The following is a 19,652-nucleotide window of genomic DNA, read 5'->3' as shown; positions in this document are numbered from 1 at the left end:
AGTCCTCTTTTGGTCTCTGCATACATGTGGCGCATACATGTAGCTACTGCACATACACAGTGTATACACACACTTATATACACATTGCATACACACACCTACATAATATATATGTGTATGAATAATAATAACAATTTAAGGCCATCCTAAGCTAAATGGAATCCTTGCTCATAAAATAAGAGAAACCAAACAAACAACAGCAAAAAGAAATGTTTATCATGATGTAAAATTATATTAGAAAAAGAAAAAACCATTAAACTGAATGGGAGAGACGCCTCTGGTAATTGGAGAGGAGTGACTTGACACAAGAGTCCATACTTCACCTCAGTAACTGCCCTAGTTGATGGAAGTCTTTGGAGGGTAACGACCTCAACACAGTCACCTTCCCATAGGTGTAGGGTGGGTGACCTGGAGCAGCCTTCCCAGGGAGTCCTTTTGGGAGTGAAGAGCCTAACACATGAAACACACAGTGTTTTCGTGATAGTCATTCTGCTCCAAGGTCTCTCTGAGACTGACCGGGAGATCACCAGTATACTGTTTGTGCAGCTGAATGCAGATCAGCTTCCGTGCTAAGCAACTGTACGTCCTTCACAACAGGAAAACTGAAAAATCATGTAGACAATGGTTCTCAACCTGTGGGGGTCGAATGACTCTTTCAAAGAGGTTATCTAAGACCACTGTAAAACACAGATATTTATATTATGATTCACAACAGTATCAAATTACACTATGAAATAGCAACAAAAATAATTTTATGGTTGGGTCACCACAACACAAAAGAGTGTATTAAAGGGTCGCAGCATTAGGAAGGTTGAGAACTGCTGATATAGACCTTCATATTTTGATATGTGAATTGAGCAAAATAAAGCAAAAACACATTATAAGAAAATGTTTAGTTTTTTTGTTTGTTTGCTTTGTTTTTTCAAGACAGGGTTTCTCTGTGTAGCCCTGGTTGTCGTGGAACTTGCTTTTGTAAACCAGGCTCGCCTTGAACTCACAGAGACCCACTTGCCTCTGTCTCCAAAGTGCTGGGATTAAAAGCATGCTCCACTATGGAACAACAACCACTTTTTTGTTTCTGTTTATGTACACACACACAAACACACTGAAAACAAACATAAAACTATAAGTTCAGTGTTCAGAACGATTATTATTAGGTAGTTTGATTAAAATGAGTTTTATATTGTACTTAAAAGTAAATGAACTATTTGTTTTCAAGAAACACAATGTTCTTATAATCAGAAAATGTAACATTTATTATGAAAATAAAATATTTCAGTAACAATGGAGTATAACGACTCTAAATTATACTTTCAGTGTAATAATTTTTTAAAAAAATATGTGGTGTTGGGGCTGGCAAGGTGGCTTGGCAGTTAAGAGCACTTACTGTTCTTTCAGAGGACCCAGTTCTATTCCCAGTATGCACGTCTATCCATAACTCCCTATTTTGGCCTCCTGGCTACTGCACATACTGTATACACAGTGCACATACATACATATACAGTGCAGACACAAACTCACATATACAGTTTATACACACACGCACACATGCACACACACACACACAAGTATTTTTAAAGGGACATTGATACCTACTTGTCATTGGTCTCCAAGTATCATAACAGGAGTCTAACAAGTAGGTCCAACCTATATGACCCAGGCCACAAACATCCCTGAACAGGTAGAAGTGTGGCTCAACATAGTTGTAGATGACAATGCCAAGTGTCAACTCAAAGGTTGGACTCCCTTGGAAAATCAAGTTCCTCTGTCTCCCTGACCAAACTCTTGCATATAGGATTCATATTAAACTTTTTCTTTTGTAAAAATGTGACTGCTATGAAATAAGTCATTCCATAAAGTCATGTTTGACCACATCATTGACAAGTGACTTAACAATGTGTAAAATCTAGCAGCTCAGGTATAACCTTAGCAGGGATGATTTGGTCAGAGTGGACAAATACATGATGATGATTACTCAGGTATGTTTTGTACATGACCTGTGGGAGGGTTGACTCAAAATGCTTAGTGTGTCTGACAATATGTCAATAAATGTATACTTGGAATAGTACCGTCTTATCTCCCAAAAGCCCCTCCAAATCTACACAGTTCTACGCTGATGGCTTTGTTCACCAAATCATTGATTTCTAAGTTGTCGTACCATCTATAAAACTGTCACACACAAGCCCTCAGATGGACGGGCAAGCAGAGAGTTGTTTCTGTCAAAGCCTACATAATCTTCTGCATACTTGGGTGTCCCACAGAACACGATGAAGATTCCACAGTCATCCGCTGGTGTGTGAAACAGACTCCAGATGTTATTCCTGTGTCCTTTATATTGGTGTTCTCTCACTGTGTAGGACACCAGGTTCTATAAAGGCAGCTGCTTTTACATTTATCACACAGTAGACCAGATTCACCCACCATCCTCCCTCCCTGCCATCCCTTCCTTACTTCATCGTCTTCCTTCTGCTTGTTTGTATATCACATGCATTCCACAGAGACAAGTGCTATACGTATCGATATATAATCCAAGATCCGCAAATGAAAGAAAATGTGGGATTTGTCTTTTTGTGTCTAGTTTATCTTGTTTAATAGAGCTCTAGTTCCATCCATTTCCTTGCAAACAACATAATTTCATTCTCCTTTAAGGCCCACTAAAACTCCATTGTGTACCACAGTTTCTATATCTGTTCATCAGCTGATGGGCACCTAGCGTGATTTTGTAAGTTGGCTGTTGTCCTCAGCCCTTAAAAAAGTCATCTAATAGTAAATTTGCAATTTCAGTAGGGTTTGGTAGGGACTGCTTATCTTTGTTCAACTTAGAAACAGCCAAGGAGGCTACAACCTGGGTATTGGAATCACTGAAACCTTATTTGTGCACACAATTGGTAGCTGTTAGTGGAAGGGCTCCAACTGCAGGGCCCGGCATGGTACTCCACAGTCATCTCTCCCAGGGCAGTTATCTCTCCGTGCAGCTTCTCCAGGAGAGCCTCCTTTTTTACAGAATTTAATCTCATTTTCGAGAACTTCATATATATAGCTACTCTGTTTACATCTTTCACCCCTCCTCCACTCCCTCTTAAATTTATGGCTTCTTATTTAAATCTTATTATTACTTGCAAATACACACATAAATTTAAAATACAACCTGAATCTCTTTAGTTTTGCTCATATGTATACGCCTTAGAGGCAAATTTAAAACCTAGTGTGTTATGATGGGGACCTGGTTAATCTTGGCAAAGGTCCATTAGGTTGGGAGCTGTTCAAGAGATGTGGTACTGAAGGATCAGGAGAGCAGGGACAGAAGAAAAGAAGAAGAAAGGGGGAGATACCATACCAGAGAGCATGGGAACAATCACTATGGAACATGGTCAGAAATCATGATCCCTCCATAAATGAAGTCTCTGGCACACTGGCTAGCTTATGAACTTGTCTCTTCAGAGGTTGAACTGCTTTGTAATTCCTGAACCTGTAGATAATATGTTCAGGCTCCTAGTGAGCCCTGCCAGCACTGGCCATTGTCACTGACTAATTTTTAACCACAAACAGCATGTGTCAGGGAGAGAGAACACTGTCTCCTCAGCCCCTCAATACTGGTCCTACCTCCACTGCCTGGCAGGTCTGTAGCTCTATCTAAACTGATATCAGCGGTAAATACTCTGAAGTGTTTCCATTGTTTTCAGTTTCATTCTGCAGTGTCTTTTGAGGGGTTCCTGCAACATATGTGACAGAATCTGAAGTACTCCAGTAGACAAAGTTGGAAAGGAAATGTGGCAAGTTCAGACAAATTTACTCTCAGTGTGATGTCAAGCTTTCAACAGTGCTTGGTAACTTACATTAGTCAATAATCTGTCCTGACCTTACACTGTGACTTCACAGTAGTTAAGCTAAGCTTTTGGTATGGCTAAGCCTTCTGTACCTTGCTGTCTTGGGCCACGGAATTCATTTGGACCCTAAAGTGTGGCTGAGCAGCCTGCTCTACAGCCCCAGTGGAAGCCATTAGTAGGAGGCCCTGACACTCCAGTGCAGAGCGCCTTTATGGCTCTGTTCTTAGAGGGGTCATCTGCATAATCACACATAATTAACCTCACAAGGCATTTGCCTCTGCTTTTATTCAAATGAAATTACATTCTCAAAGTGCATGGCTGAACTATAGCTCTTCTTAAGAGTGAGGCCATTTAAAACATTTTCATTGTTTTAACAAGGAAATGTCCAAACTTAAAAACTTGCCTTGTACTAATTAATAATCACTATAAACACCACATTGGATCGCAGAAATGGTTTTTATAGAGGAACATTGTAGTAAGTGATATGAGTCTTAATTATGCAATATAAAAATCACTAATGTCTTTTGGAAATTTTTATGAGCTTCAGTGTAAGTTTTAATGAAATGATAGAATCACACAGAAATGGTTCATTTTTATAAGGCAGCAGGTAAGGGGTTAGGGTTAGGAAAAATGACAATGTTGGGATCCAAGGAAACACATCTCAGTAAAGAGGGGAAATCTTCAGATAAAGCCAGATTTACAGTCTTCAAAGAACTTCCATTTTCAAAAAACCAAGAAGAATTGACGGACTCTGCTACTTAACAACTATTCAGTAAAATTCCAAAAAATGCTATATAATCTTTGTTCCCCAAATGGAGAACTAGAAATAACGCGGTTGGTGGATCAGGACACAGTGGAATGTGCTTCGGTCAGGCTTCTGACTCCATTTGCCTCTGCAGCTGGTCAGGGATTAGCTGTAGCTGCTTAGTCAGCTCAGCCATCTTTAAGGACGGACACTCTGCATGAGTACCTCAGCAATTCCTCGATGAAACAACCCTATTGTCTCCATACTCCTGGTATTTTGAGATACTGATAACAAGAGGAAAGGCCATGCTTTTTTTTTTCAGTGAGAGACACAAAAGCCAGTAGCAGGGGGAAGGCGGAGGAGAGGCCTTCTCACCAGGCTAGCCACTTCTGGCCACTGCAGATAACAGAGAGTTGTAGATAAGGATAGATTTTCAATCAACCACTAAACAGATTCCCGCTGAGGAACATACTGGAGAAACGTGAACAGTTACGACAGAAAACAACCATATGGCTGCTTTTAATGACCCAATCAATACAAGAAAAGTGTGGCACTTGTAATCAGCTCCAGCCCCAAATCTCATTTGTTTGTTATGTTTCTAGCTTTAAGGAAGGCAAACCCCAGTGCTCATTTACCTTGATTCACAGTACTCCAGGGATTCAAGGTGTAGGGGAACATAAAACAAAACAAAACAAAATTCATTTTTTATTGTCTTCAGACTTCCCCATCTCTTTTGGCTCCTCATGCAGTCCCTATTCCAGCCAGCTCACCTGCTTGCTCTACCTTTCAAATTATCCAAACTTAAACTGGATGAGAGTCTATGACATAGAAATCCTTTGGAAGAAATCCCCCAAACTAAACAAGAGGAGACACAGAGACACACAAAGAGAAATTACACTCTGAGCATTTCCCTGTCACACCCAGGGCTGCTGTCTCTCTGCAGCTTCAGCCAGACTCCTGCCTTCTGACCCCTTATCTCTGACTGCCCTGTCTTGCTGGCCAGCATACCCCAGTGTGAGATGAGTTCTCTCCCATCGAGGGCACATTTCAGCATCTAGGGTGCATAACATACCTTATCTTTTTTTTTTTCTGTGAACCTCCCGCCCTTTCATCTTCTTGACACACTTCAGGTCATCAGCCTTTGCACTGCAGAGGAGCAGGGGGTGTTTGTTTTCTACCAGACAACAGCCACTAATGGAAAGCCATGCACCAAAATGAACCCGAATGTTTTATCTTTTTCTTGGCCTCAGTTCTTGAACCTGATAAATCCTCTATCCTTGACCACCTATTACAGTGGAAATTTCCTATTTGTTCCCCAGTTCTACCTCCCCCGGAAAGGGCTCTGATTGCCTGTTTAGGGATTTTCCTTCCCTGAGCACGAGACACACTATTTTGTGCTTCCCTAGCACTTTGGCTACAGGGCTGTGCTCATCTCTGCTCCGTCCACACGCAGAAGTCTTTCATGCTCAGCCTCACCTCCCTTAGGTCACACCACAGTCATTTTCACCTATATGTCTGGGGTGCACCCTATCTCTCTGAGCCAGGAGAACAGTGTGTGCAGTTCTCATTTCCCTCCCCAACCTGGCAGAGAGGAGACTCTCAGTCTTGCCCACTCAGTCTCACCCTTGTTCTGATTAGACTGCACCATAGTCCTTTCTGTTAAGAGCTCCTGCATGACCGAAGCCTTGGCTCCTTCGAGCATGGGAACTAACACAATTAAGCATGCTATGGATCTCAGCAATGTTTCTTTCCAAGCAAAGACACAGACTTTACAAGTTTCAGTTTTTCTTGTTTCAATCTTTATTGTCACTAAAGAAAACACTCCTGAAAAGATCACTTCAGGGTTTCTTTTCCCAAACTATAAGCGTCAGGAACCATGGTCATAAACCTTTTTCAGAGAGCTCAGAGAGCATGAGGGTGTCAAGAACCATCAGAGCTTTCCCACTGTGTGGGTCACAAACACATCGAATTTGGTCATCCATATGATCACACTTCCATTTTAATCTTTAGTTTCAAAAACTGGTTTTAAGTTTAAAAGAATCAGTATATATCCTTAAAAATAAATTTACTCATGACCCTGATAACTTTTTGAGAGCCAGTTTGACCCGAGTAAGAGGGATGAGGGTTCCTTAATGACCGCCATCAAAGCATGTGAAGGGGGGGCCTCCTCCAGCCATCAATAACCCGCTTGGAGATCAAGGGAGCTGTTTCCCAGCCCCAAAGCAGGCCTCTTTCTTCTGTTCCATTATTCTCACATCTTTCTTCTATTCTTCTCACTCCATTAGCCTCCACTGTATCTGCACTGAGGCCATCTCAGATCGACCTCGCATCCTTAATCCCTGGTATTTTCATTTAGATCTAATCTGCTGCCCCATCTGAAGTATCTGCGGCTGTTTCCAGTGATGGTGACATGTGATCAGTTTCCTTCCAGGTCTCAGGATTTCAATTATATTATTTTGATTTTTTTTTCATACTTCTGCCATCTTTTCCGGTAGAGAAACGTATCTTCCCAGATCTAAAACCTACTGATTCAGAGGCCTGTATTTCACTGATCAATCATAATAAATTTCTCTGCTGATGCTTTGTTGTCTGAGGCCATTGTCTAAGATATAATCAAATCGTAATTACATTCCCCCATTGACATGTCTAGTTTTGAAATCTTTAATGGAAAAATTTGAAGCTTCTGGAATTAATGGAGGATTTAAAAACTCACACATTTCCACATTGTACTGGCTAGTTTTATGTCAACCTAACACAAGGTAGGGTCATCTGAGAGGAAGGAACTCCATAAAACTGGGCTGTAGGCAAGTCTGTAGAAAATTTTTTGATTGATGATTGATGTGCGAGGGTTTAGGCCATTATAGGTTGTGCAACCCTTAGGTGGGTGCTCTTGAGGTATATAAGAAAATAAAAAGAGCAAGCCAGGAGGAGTGAGCAAACCAAGGAGGAGTAAGCAGCACTGACCTCCTTCATGGATGGACTGTCACATGGATGAATAAGATGAAATAAACTCTCTCCTGCCTAGGTTACATTTGGTCAAGGTTGTTTTATCAAGACAGAAACCCTAACTAAGACAAGCATTACTGTGGTAATATGTGTACATTACACATTATACGTTCCTGATGTACTCAAAGAAAGTTGTAAATTACCAGGCTGAAACTCACACAATGCTCAGAAAACAACCACAACCACTTGGGGTTCACATGGACCAGGCACTTCCTGTAATGAGCAAGGAAGAGTTGTTTTCAACCCTTAAACGTTGTGGGATCATGGCATTGCTTGAATGGCTGCATGGTGAATGAATGGCTCATCCATGCATAAGCAGAATGAGCCACAGTCACTGTGTACACAGAAGTATTCTACCACAGGAGCTCAGCTTGCTACCTGATCTCCCAAACATTAAGAATGATTCTCACACCAAGCATCATTATGGCTCCATAAAGAAGATGTCTGTTGATTTACTTTCCTATCACATTATAAAATAGCGCAGATGAAAACAGATAAGTTGTGTCATAGAGAAAGAAAAGCTGAATTGTGTGAAGTTGAGGCCTCAGACACTCACAAAAGCATAGGTTCTTAAAAGAACCTAAATTTCTCTTGCATCTTTAAAAACTATACTTCTAAGTGAAATGAGGGATGTGGGGTGTGAAGCTGATCAAAACACATCATATGCAGGAATGAAACTGTAAAAAATAAAAGTTACATTAAAAACAATACTTCTTAGATGAATACATTTTTATATGTCAACAACATTTTGATGTTTATTCAAATTTGCTAAATTTTATCTAGTTCCATCATAATAAAAATAGATCAACAACTCAGAAAAGAACAGGAAACTTTTTCTTATCAAGAACTCAAAACTTCCTTTAGAAAAAGCTGTCCTTGGGTCTGAATACTTGATTGGTTTTTGAAAAATGCCCTTAGGAGTTTCTAGTTTGTCACCCAAATAGCATGTCAGACAACAGAGAACATTTTGTCACGCTCAGACACCATTCAATCATAATCTGAGTTTGACTTCAAAGCTTTCACAATTCAATTTTATTTAGAATTAAGAAAATATGACTTGGGAGAGCAGTGTAAGGGCAGAACGAGCATTTGTCTTTTGTGGAACTGCAGGGCAGAACGAAAGGGCAGTGAATGCGTCCATTCCTCATTTACCTCCGCTTTCATTTGCCACCTTCCATATCTTGGTGACCCCCTGCCCTCTGACAGTGCTGGGGCCTGGGAAGACACTGATATTGTGTGAGCATGTTTGTGGTAATGGGTCCCTTTACACTACAGATGTTGAGAGCAACACAGGAATAGAGAGGTCACAGCTTATGTGTTGCACAAATTCAGACTGCCATTTTGTGGCAATCTTAGCAATCACTGGAAAACCTGAACCTTTTCTTGACAAACAAAGCAAATACCTAAAGTTTTATTTTTATTAAGTCCTAAAAAAAAACAACAAAAATTAAGAAGATACAGTTGATACAAGATAAATTCCCTGTTTTGTTGCTTAAGGTTCTAATAAAGTCTGGAAAAAAATAATGAATCTCATATTCCCTAGAAGATGGCAATGTGACCAAACTGAAATATCACTAAGACACTTTTGGAAAGGAAATATATGAGTCACTTATAAATCTTGTTCAGCATTAGGGAACTCTTACTTACTCTGCATTTTGTGCCTGCATTTCCCAAGAAGATGAAAACAAAGACACTGACTAAGAATATTAACTGCTCCTCAAACCAGCACTCCAGTTGACATATTCAGAAGCCAGAGGTGGGGAAGATGTGTTCACAAGAAATAAATTGCATATGAATTAAGATAAAACCAAGTATAATGATTATTGACTATAATCAGGAGATAGTTGTAAGTATTAAATAACATGTGAAATAAATCTTATAAGTATTTTTAGAGCTCCTCAACTTATTGATAAGTAAAAATGCATGATCTAAAACAATGTAACTCCTATCAAAATCACATGTTCAAAATTACAAAAACACAGAATTTCAAGTAACTCTTACTTTATATAAATATAAAATTGATGTGTGTTATTAGTTGGTGACTAGTGAAACTAATTTCCTTCAAATATAACCTCTTTTTATTTTTGAGATTATAATTGTATCATTTCTTCTTCCCTTAATTTCCTCCAAATTCTCTCATCTAACACTCCTTGCTTTCTTTCAAATTCATACCTCAATTGTTGTTAAATGTATATATATATATATATATACACATATATATATATAATAGCCTTGGTCATTTGTTATTTTGAGAGATAATTCATTTCAGTCAAAGGAATGCCCATCTCTTTACCCTCACATCCAGCTGACAGGCGAGAGGGGACAAGGAACACCTCCTAGCCGAGAAATGCCCCATGTATACAGACATAACACTGAGGCCAGGGGTCTTGGTAGGGAAATGGTAGGAGGGATTCATGCTTTCAGGAGGCTTGGAATGCACACATATTGCCTTGACATCAGGACTCTAGGTTTTCCTTAGCCTATGTGTGTGCTAGTGAGATAAACACATTGTTTCTCCAATATATAGACAGACAAAGCATGGTCATCGTCTCAGCTGTCAAAGCCATTGAAGAAAGCAAAATATTAAAGGAAGTTCGCATAGCAAATTTGAAGTCCTGTTGTATCCAAAGTTGAATTACTTTCACTAGCACAGAAATTTTTTTTTTCAGTGCAGAAACTTCTAATTGGTTGTGTTCCCTTTAATCTTAGACATACACCTTTTGCGCTGACTTTTATAAAAGGCTAAAATGCATTTTGGAAGGAATGCCATGCTCTGTCATAAAGTAATTGCTACGCACCTGAACCAGCTTCTCAGTGCTCTGTCTAAAGTGAGTTATGGTAAATTCTGTATTTTTATATGCTGTTTTCTCTGTGTGCGTGCATGTGGATTCAGGAGACAACTTCTGTTGTCCTTCCTCTGATGCTGTTCATAGCTTTTGCTTTGTGACAGGGTTTGCCACTAATACTAGAAATCACCAAGTAAACTGGGAGCTGGCCAGGGAGCCTCAGAAATCTACTTTTCTCTACTTCACCAGCAGTGGCATCACATATGTGTGACACCACTCCTGGTTTTTTAAAATGTGTATTCTAGGGATCACAGCTTTTCCTCCCTCCTCCACTCCCATTCCCTCCTTCTCCTGTCCCCTCCCCCCTTGTTTCCTTTCTCTTCAGAGTAGGAGAGGCCTCACCTCTCCCTATCTAGATGCCTTAGGACTAGGCATACCTTCTTCTATTGAGGCTAGACATGGCAGCCCTGTTAGGGGAAAGGGATCCAAAGGAAAGAAACAGAGTCAGAGACAGCCCCTGCTCCAATTGTTAGGGGAAATTTATGGTGTATATGATGTCATATATGACAGAAAGAAACATTTTATAAATATATTTATATATCATTGTCCATTTACCTGTTTATCATTCCATTTACCTCACTGATCATATATATATGTATGTAATACTTATATACCCAATACGTGTTGTGTAAGGATATATATCACAATTACACATAATCATATCTATATAGTATATATAACATAATTAAACACTTCATACAAGCACATATAATTGTACTTAAAATTCTGCTTTATAAAATGATACACTTTAATTTCACACCAGTGAGAAACTCACAAGGATGCATCATGACTGATACCTGTGATTGACATATAGGTCATTATTTTTCTTAAGATTTCATTGGTACAGGAGAGAACTTCCTGAACAGAACACCAACAGCACAGGCTCTGAGAGCAACAATCAATAAATGGGATCTCCTGAAACTGAAAAGTTTCTGTAAAGCAAAGGATACTGTCATCAAAACAAAGGGACTGCCTACAGATTGGGAAAGAATCTTCACCAACCCTTTTTCTGACAGAGGACTCATATCCAGTATATATAAAGAACTAAAGAAGCTGAAAAGCAGCAAACCAAGTAATCCACTTAAAAAATGGGGAACAGAGCTAAACAGAGAACTCTCTGTAGAGGAATATTGAATGGCAGAGAAGCATTTAAAGAAATGATCAACCTCATTAGCCATTAGGGAAATGCAAATCAAAACAACCCTGAGATTTCACCTTACACCCATCAGAATGGCCAAGATCAAAAACTCAAGTGACAACACATGCTGGAGAGGTTGTGGAGAAAGGGGAACCCTTCTCCACTGCTGGTGGGAATGTAAACTTGTACAACCACTCTGAAAATCAATCTGGCGCTTTCTCAGACAACTAGGAATAGCGCTTCCTCAAGATCCAGCCATACCGCTCCTAGGTATATATACAAAAGAGGCTCAAGTACACAAAAAGGACATTTGCTCAACCATGTTTGTAGCAGCTTTATTTTTAATAGCCAGAAGCTGGAAACAGCCCAGATGCCCCTCAACTGAAGAATGGATGCAGAAATTGTGGTACATCTACACAATGGAATATTACTCAGCAATGAAAAATAAGGAAATCATGAAATTTGCAGGTAAATGGTGGGACCTGGAAAGGATCATCCTGAGTGAGTTGTCCCAGAAGCAAAAAGACACACACGGTATATACTCACTCATATAAACATGCAACATAGGATAAACCCACTAAAATCGGTACATCTAAACAAACTAAGCAAAAGAGAGGACCCTAACTAAAATGCTCAATCCCCATCCTGAAAGGCAAAGAGGATGGACATCAGAAGAAGAAAACAGGAAACAACCTAGGAACCTGCTACAGAGGGCCTCTGAAAGCTAGAAGAAGAAAACAGGAAACAACCTAGGAACCTGCCACAGAGGGCCTCTGAAAGCCTCTGCCCTTCAGACTATCAAAGCAGATGCTGAGCCTGATGGCTAACTGGCGGGCAGAGTGAATGGAATTTTAGGTAAGAAGTGGGAAATAGCAAGAGCTGGAGAGGACAGGAACTCCACAAGGAGAGCAACAGAACAAGAAAATTTGAACACAGGGAACTTCCCAGAGACTCATACTCCAACCAAGGACTATTCATGGAGGTAACCTAGAACCCCTGCACAGATGTAGCCCATGGCAGTTTAGTGTCCAAGTGGGTTACATAGTGATGGGAAGAGGGACTGCCTCTGACACAATCTGTTAGGCCTGCTCTTTGATCACCTCCCCCTGAGGGGGGAGCAGCCTTACCAGGCCACAGAAGAAGACATTGCAGCCATTCCTGATGTGATCTGATAGACTAAGATCAGAAGGAAGGCGAGGAGGACCTCCCTTATCAGTGGACTTGGGGAGGAGCATGCATGCAGAAAAGAGAGGAAGGGTGGAATAGGGAGGGGAGGAGGGAGAGGCTTATGGGGGGATACAAAATGAATAAAGTGTAATTAATAATAATAATAATAAAGAATTTAAAAAAAAGATTTCTTTCTTTGGGATTTGCATTCATAAAGAGTCTGTGGTCCACAGCCCCAGTATGATGGAGAATGTTTGTCTACCTGCTGCTGCAGTATCTGGCAATCACCTGGCAGGCTGATGAGAGGAAGCCCATCTAATGATTCAGATCAAACACTGTGCCTGCTACTGTTGACAGACTTTGCTCTTTAGAGAAGATAGGAATTGCCAGCTGGCTGGAACAGTTTGTGAACTAATACCGACATTTGTGTTGGTGTCATGACAGTATTTACAGCTCCAGATATCATAGAGCAGAGTAGGACTGGCCTGAGGATTTTTGAGATTAAAAGTACCAAAATATACAAATGATAAATATGACGGCAACAATAAGACTTATTTTATAAAAGACAACCTTAGAACTTAAGGCCTCTCTCAGGAAGCACCTCCTCCCCATGAAGCACATGCTTCTGAAGAGTTACACAGAACAGAGGATAGCAACTCAGTCATTGAATGATAAGCCACGCTGTTTTCAAACTTCCCAGCATGTCAGAAAACAGCAAGGTGAGAAGGAGATGAACCTAAAGAGGACACTTTGACTGGTGTGGGCCCCAGGCATGAACGATACGCATCGAAGAAAAACTAGCTTTCTACTTCATGTTTCTTCTTCACACGTCGAAGAAAGACTAGCTTTCTATTTCATGTTTCTTCTAGCCTCAGAACTGCATGTTTTACGGCTTTTCTTTTAGATGGGCACATTTCCATAGTTACTCTTGAAACACACAATTCAGTCTGCACCCTGTTTTTCAGTAGGTAGATTCCATAATCCTTGGGGTCTTTCAGGTGCCCTTTGTATGTTAAGAAGCAGGCTTGAGGCTGGCAGTCTCTGGGAGACTTCAAGATGTGACTATTCCACAGAAAGAGTGAAGCAGAAATTGAGCAGGGGCCTCCTAACTCCAAGAGGTGAAGACAAACTGAGGCTAAGTTGATGACCAATGGCCTATGGTTTAAGCAGCCATGCTGCTGAGATTATAATGACATCTCCCCTTTCCTTTTCCTCCCTTCAAGCCCTCCCATATACTCCTCCCCACTCTCTCTCAAAGTCATGGCCTCTTTTATCACTAACTGTTATTGCATGCATGTTTATATGGATATACATATATATTCGTAAATATAACCTGCTCAGCTCAGTCCTTATAACGTTACTTGTATGTGTGTTCTTAGGGCTGAACAACCAACTGTGCTCATGCCCAAGGAAGAGCACCTCTCCTGCTCTGAGCTTTCCTCGGTTGCCTTTACACATCACCACAAGTGGCTGCTACTAGGGATGTGAACCTGGGGGTAAAAGCACAGGAAGAGCCTGGAAGTCAGTTGACGCCCTTGGCCTCTCTTGGAATCTCCTAATAGACACTGAGGAGGTGGTCATATTCAAATTTCACAAATAATTAATTTAGTCAGACACTTACAGCTCTGGTTCCAGGGCAGTCTGGAGACTGGCACTCGCCACTCATCCGGTTTGGAATTAAGACATCGTCCCAGCAAGATGGACCCTTTGAAAAACAAAAGAAAACAAACAAACAAAAAAATAAAAAACACATGAAAACCATCATATTCTTGTATTCAATAGAAATGCAAACGCACCTCCTCACATAATCTTGAAGTCTTCCCATTGGAATCATAGGATGATAATGAAATGGCATGTACTACAGTGGTCTTGATATTTGGGACTATCAGACACAGTGGGGACTTTTTCTAGATATTCTTGTGGGATCTGTTAGGTCAAAAGTGCCCCCATGAAAACTTCCTGAACAGAACACCAACAGCACAGGCTCTGAGAGCAACAATCAATAAATGGGACCTCATGAAACTGAAAAGCTTCTGTAAATCAAAGGACACCGTCATCAAAACAAAGGGACTGCCTACAGATTGGGAAAGAATCTTCACCAACCCTTTTTCTGACAGAGGACTCATATCCAGTATATATAAAGAACTAAAGAAGCTGAAAACCAGCAAACCAAGTAATCCACTTAAAAAATGGGGAACAGAGCTAAACAGAATTCTCTGTAGAGGAATACCGAATGGCAGAGAAGCACTTAAAGAAATGCTCAACCTCACTAGCCATTAGGGAAATGCAAATCAAAACAACCCTGAGATTTCACCTTACACCCATGAGAACGGCCAAGATAAAAAACTCAAGTGACAACACATGCTGGAGAGGTTGTGGAGAAAGGGGAACCCTCCTCCACTGCTGGTGGGAATGTAAACTTGTACAACCACTCTGGAAATCAATCTGGCACTTTCTCAGACAACTAGGAATAGCGCTTCCTCAAGATCCAGCCATACCACTACTGGGCATATATCCAAAAGAGGCTCAAGAACACAAAAAGGACATTTGCTCAACCATGTTTGTAGCAGCTTTATTTGTAATAGCCAGAAGCTGGAAACAACCCAGATGCCCCTCAACTGAAGAATGGATGCAGAAATTGTGGTATATCTACACAATGGAATATTACTCAGCAATGAAAAATAAGGAAATCATGAAATTCGCAGGTAAATGGTGGGATCTGGAAAGGATCATCCTGAGTGAGTTGTCCCAGAAGCAAAAAGACACACATGGTATATACTCACTCATATAGACATACAACATAGGACAAACCCACTAAAACCTGTGCATCTAAAGAAACTAAGCAAGAGAGAGGACCCTAACTAAAATGTCCAATCCCCATCCGGAAAGGCAAAGAGGATGGACATCAGAAGAAGAAGAAAACAGGAAACAACCTAGGAACCTACCACAGAGGACCTCTGAAAGCCTCTGCCCTTCAGACTATCAAAGCAGATGCTGAGCCTGATGGGCAACTGTTGGGCAGAGTGAATGGAATTTTATGTAAGAACTGGGAAATAGTAAGAGCTGGAGAGGACAGGGTCTCCACAAGGAGAGCAACAGAACAAGAAAATTTGAACACAGGGAACTTCCCAGAGACTCATACTCCAACCAAGGACTATTCATGGAGATAACCCAGAACCCCTGCACAGATGTAGCCCAGGGCAGTTCAGAGTCCAATTGGGTTACATAGTAATGTGAAGAGGGACTGCCTCTGACATAATCTGATTGGCCTGCTCTTTGATCACCTCCCTCTGGGGGGGGGGGGAGCAGCCTTACCAGGCCACAGTAGAGGACAATACAGCCACTTTTGATGTGAACTGACAGACTAAGATCAGAAAGGAGAGGAGAACCTCCCCTATTAGTGGACTTGGGGAGTGGCATGCAAGCAGAGGGAGGAGGGAGGGTGGGATTGGGAGGGGAGGAGGGAGGGGCTTATGGGGGGATGCAGAATGAATAAAGTGTAATTGATGAAAAATTTTAAAAAAAAGGGAAAAATAATTTAAGAACCTTAAATGACTTTCAAAAGTGGAGGAAAACATGGAGTTAGTCAATTGGCATGGAGCACGTCTCACCCCTGGGGGCAATGGTCTCCTGAACCTACTCAGACCTCGGACACCACCACTGCTAGTTCTAGAACTGACGCAGGATGTTCCAACGAGGGAGTTAAGGCTTCTCATAATATTTCCTATAAGCCCACACCTGTTTGTCTATATCCCCCATTTTTATTCATTATTAGTCAGATAGAGCCAAGTAATTGTGGTAATGATACTTGCTTTTTTGCCCAATGCTGGAATGATAGTAAATTTAGGTATGCCCTGGTTACTCGCATGCCTCACTGCGTGCCTGTGCCCATTGATGCCCCTCACGCTATGACTCTCTTCAGACAGAAAAGGGATCTTGGAACTACAGCCACCATTGTTACTACCATCTCATTGGCGGCTGTTGGAGCTACCACCGGGGCATTAGCCATGAGTCATACTGGGCAGACTGCTCAGACCCTGAACAATCATTTAGCCAATGTAGCTCATGCCTTAGTTGTACATAAAGGAATTAATGCTCAACTAAAAGGAAGCTTGATGGTGTTCAATCAGAGGATTGACCTCGTGCAGGAGCAAACTGATACCCTATGGCAAATCGCTCAACTTGGCTGTCAATGAAAATATGCTGGACTTTGAGTCACTAGCATATAACATGAGAATTTTTCCTGTGCTGCAAATCTGTCTAAACAATTGTCTAGCTATATTTTAGGTAATTGGACTGGAGAATTCGATACTACGATGGAGCAGCTGAGAGTGGCCATTATCACAGTAAATTCTACCAGAGTGGACGCAGGACTAGCCACAGGATTATCATCATGGATTGCTGCAGCCATGAATCATCTGAAGGAATGGGCGGGCATGGGAGTGTTAGCAGGCCTTCTGGTGTTGGTCTCCTTGGTTTGCCTGTGGTATATATGCAAGATTAGAGTCTCACAACAGCGTAATGCAGCCATGATCATTCAGGCCTTTACAGCCATTGAAGCAGGACAGTCTCCCCAAGCATGGTTGGCTACCATAAAAAGCTAAAATGTTACGCTCAGGATGTGAGGCTAAGCACTGCACTCAGGGTCAGCCGCTTTGGACCCAGAGAAGAGCATGTCTGATTGCATGCGGGTTGATGCCCCAGGTCCCGCCTCTGAGAAAAAGGTATCGGATGGGTCTGATGCTCTTTGGGTGGATGACACCTAAATGAACATTGGTACAAAGTCCCAATTTATTTCTAATATCAGAGATCAGACCTCTACTCTTGCCTGATGCGTCTAAAACAAAAAGGGGGAACTGGAGAGAGCTGCGGAATGCTATGCCTTAAAGATGGAGCTGGTTTCCGCCTTCCACCTTCCCGATGGTGAGTGCTCTCTGTCACAAACAACTCCACATTTGGCTAAGGCTGAGGATCTGGCTTGCTTCCATGTATGTGGACCTATCTGCATTACCCACGTGGCACGCCTGGGTTGGCTACCCAGAGGCTATTTAAGCTGTGGGTTGGCTTTCCCCAGGGTCCGAGGATTGTTCAAGGTTCCTGAATAAACTGCATTGAAAAAAAAAAAAACAAAAACAAAAAAACAAAAAACAAAAAACAAAAAAAAAAAGTGCCCCCATAAATATACAAGACTTAATTTGGTATTTGGTTCAAACAGGTTCCTTTCCTGCTCCTTTGACTCTTTGAGGGCCTGTTTAAATATGCATCAATACTCTCCAGAGGCTCTATCCACTTTCCTTCACAGCAGCTGCCCCTCCCCAACAGGTGCCATGATGACTGATGAGGTGGGTGTCTGTTTCCTTGTTGGATGTGAATTCTTTTAGAGAAGACCTGGTCTATACACAGTATCCCAGGAGTCAGGGAGGGGCCCAGCACTGGACAAACTATCCTAATAACCAAGAAACAAAACCTTAAATAACAGCCAGAGTTCTCCGATTAGATGGCAAAGAACACTGAAAACATCAGCGCTGTTTCATAGACCCCTTCTGCGCAACATCTCAGCAACAGGTATGAGATGTCCTTGCCAGTTCTGTGGTTATTTGGGTTTCAAAAAGTCTATCCAGGCCCAGGATACTGAAGAGCATGATGGGTTTTATTTGCAGATGTTTTGAATACAGCACTAACCAAGCGGAAACATCAGAGAGCTACACAGATATCTACAGCCAAGACAAACAGTGTGCGGTAACACTGACTCTGAGTTCTTAGTCACAAATTCATGTTAGAGTAGGAGTGCAAATGTTCAAGAGGTTGTGAGTGGAAAATGCTCAGGGAGAAACAACTCAAGCTGTGTATCTCCAGGCAGTCGTTTCCTCATTACTGACAAACAACAGTGCCATATTTTAATGAAATAATTTTCCTTAAGTTCACTGCAACTGTAAATACTGAAATTTAAATAAAAACATACATGAATGAGCATTACATGGACAGAGGGCAGTGTTTAATGCATGCCTGAATACTGCCTGCCCCTCTGCTCTACTGGACACACACACACACACAGAAAGAGAGAGACAGAGAGAGAGAGAGGGAGAGAGAGAGAGAGAAAGAGAGAGACAGAGACTGAAAGAGACAAAGTGACAGAGACACAGAGAGAGATACACAGAGAGAGAGACACACACAAACATACACATACAAACACACATTTCTGAAACATGACTTGACATCAGCTTAAAATCTAGCTATGCATTAACACATGAAACCAATGAGACTGAGATAGAAGAAGTTGAGATGATGATCCTGATTTTCAGCATCATCATAGACAGCAGAGAGTAAGTCTATACCATGTAGGAAGAAAGGGCAATTGAGAACTGAAAAAAAAAATCAAAGGATAGGAGAGAGGGCAGAGGGAACCTGTAGCCACAGAATTTCATAAACAGAAGATACTAAAAATATATTGGAAAAAAAATGACCGGCTTGTCTACTTCAAAACAAAAATCAACACAAAATCCTAAATCACAGCAATTCCTTCAGAGCTCAGAGCATATTGCTAACCTCTAATCACATTCGTCAGATGGAAGAATGTCAGAAGGCACTTCGGGGACCTCAGAGATGGAAAGGGGTCTCGGGGAGATGAAAGCTCCCAGGCAGCAGAGGGCTGAGGGGTGCTGGCTCACAACCTGTGACTCTGAGGTACCTCTGGGGGTGGGCAGTGTTTCTATAATATGACAGGAAGGACAGAAGAAAGACAGCAGAGGATGGGCAGAGCTTCCAGCACAGGTGGTGTGACGGCCAGGTGGGGGAACATTTGGACAAAGGAGCAATGGATGAGGAGTTATCATTTACACTGCAGGAAGTAAACCAGTCATCATGGGCCAGCAGAAGCATCATTTTGATGCCAGGAAGAAGATCAGAGCAGCTCAGGAAATAGG

At 41.4% G+C, this 19,652-nt stretch overlaps 1 protein-coding gene across 4 annotated transcripts in view; it reads right to left on the bottom strand.

Moving 5' to 3' along the window:
- The window catches only part of Prkn (parkin RBR E3 ubiquitin protein ligase), a 1,198,654-nt gene that overhangs the window by 579,096 nt on the left and 599,906 nt on the right, over positions 1–19,652 (bottom strand). For all 4 annotated transcript variants that reach the window (XR_009587862.1, XM_060373144.1, XM_060373145.1 and 1 more), the window contains one exon: positions 14,351–14,434. Coding sequence is in view for 3 of the 4 variants with exons in the window: in XM_060373144.1 (XP_060229127.1) it covers positions 14,351–14,434 (84 nt within the window). In the remaining variant the exon portion in view is untranslated. The remainder of the gene's footprint in view (positions 1–14,350; positions 14,435–19,652) is intronic.

This window comes from Meriones unguiculatus, chromosome 20 (genome assembly GCF_030254825.1).
Source record: "Meriones unguiculatus strain TT.TT164.6M chromosome 20, Bangor_MerUng_6.1, whole genome shotgun sequence".
Classification (NCBI taxonomy): domain Eukaryota; kingdom Metazoa; phylum Chordata; class Mammalia; order Rodentia; family Muridae; genus Meriones; species Meriones unguiculatus.
Note: the sequence above shows the minus strand (reverse complement) of the source record. Positions and strands in the feature narration are given on the sequence as shown.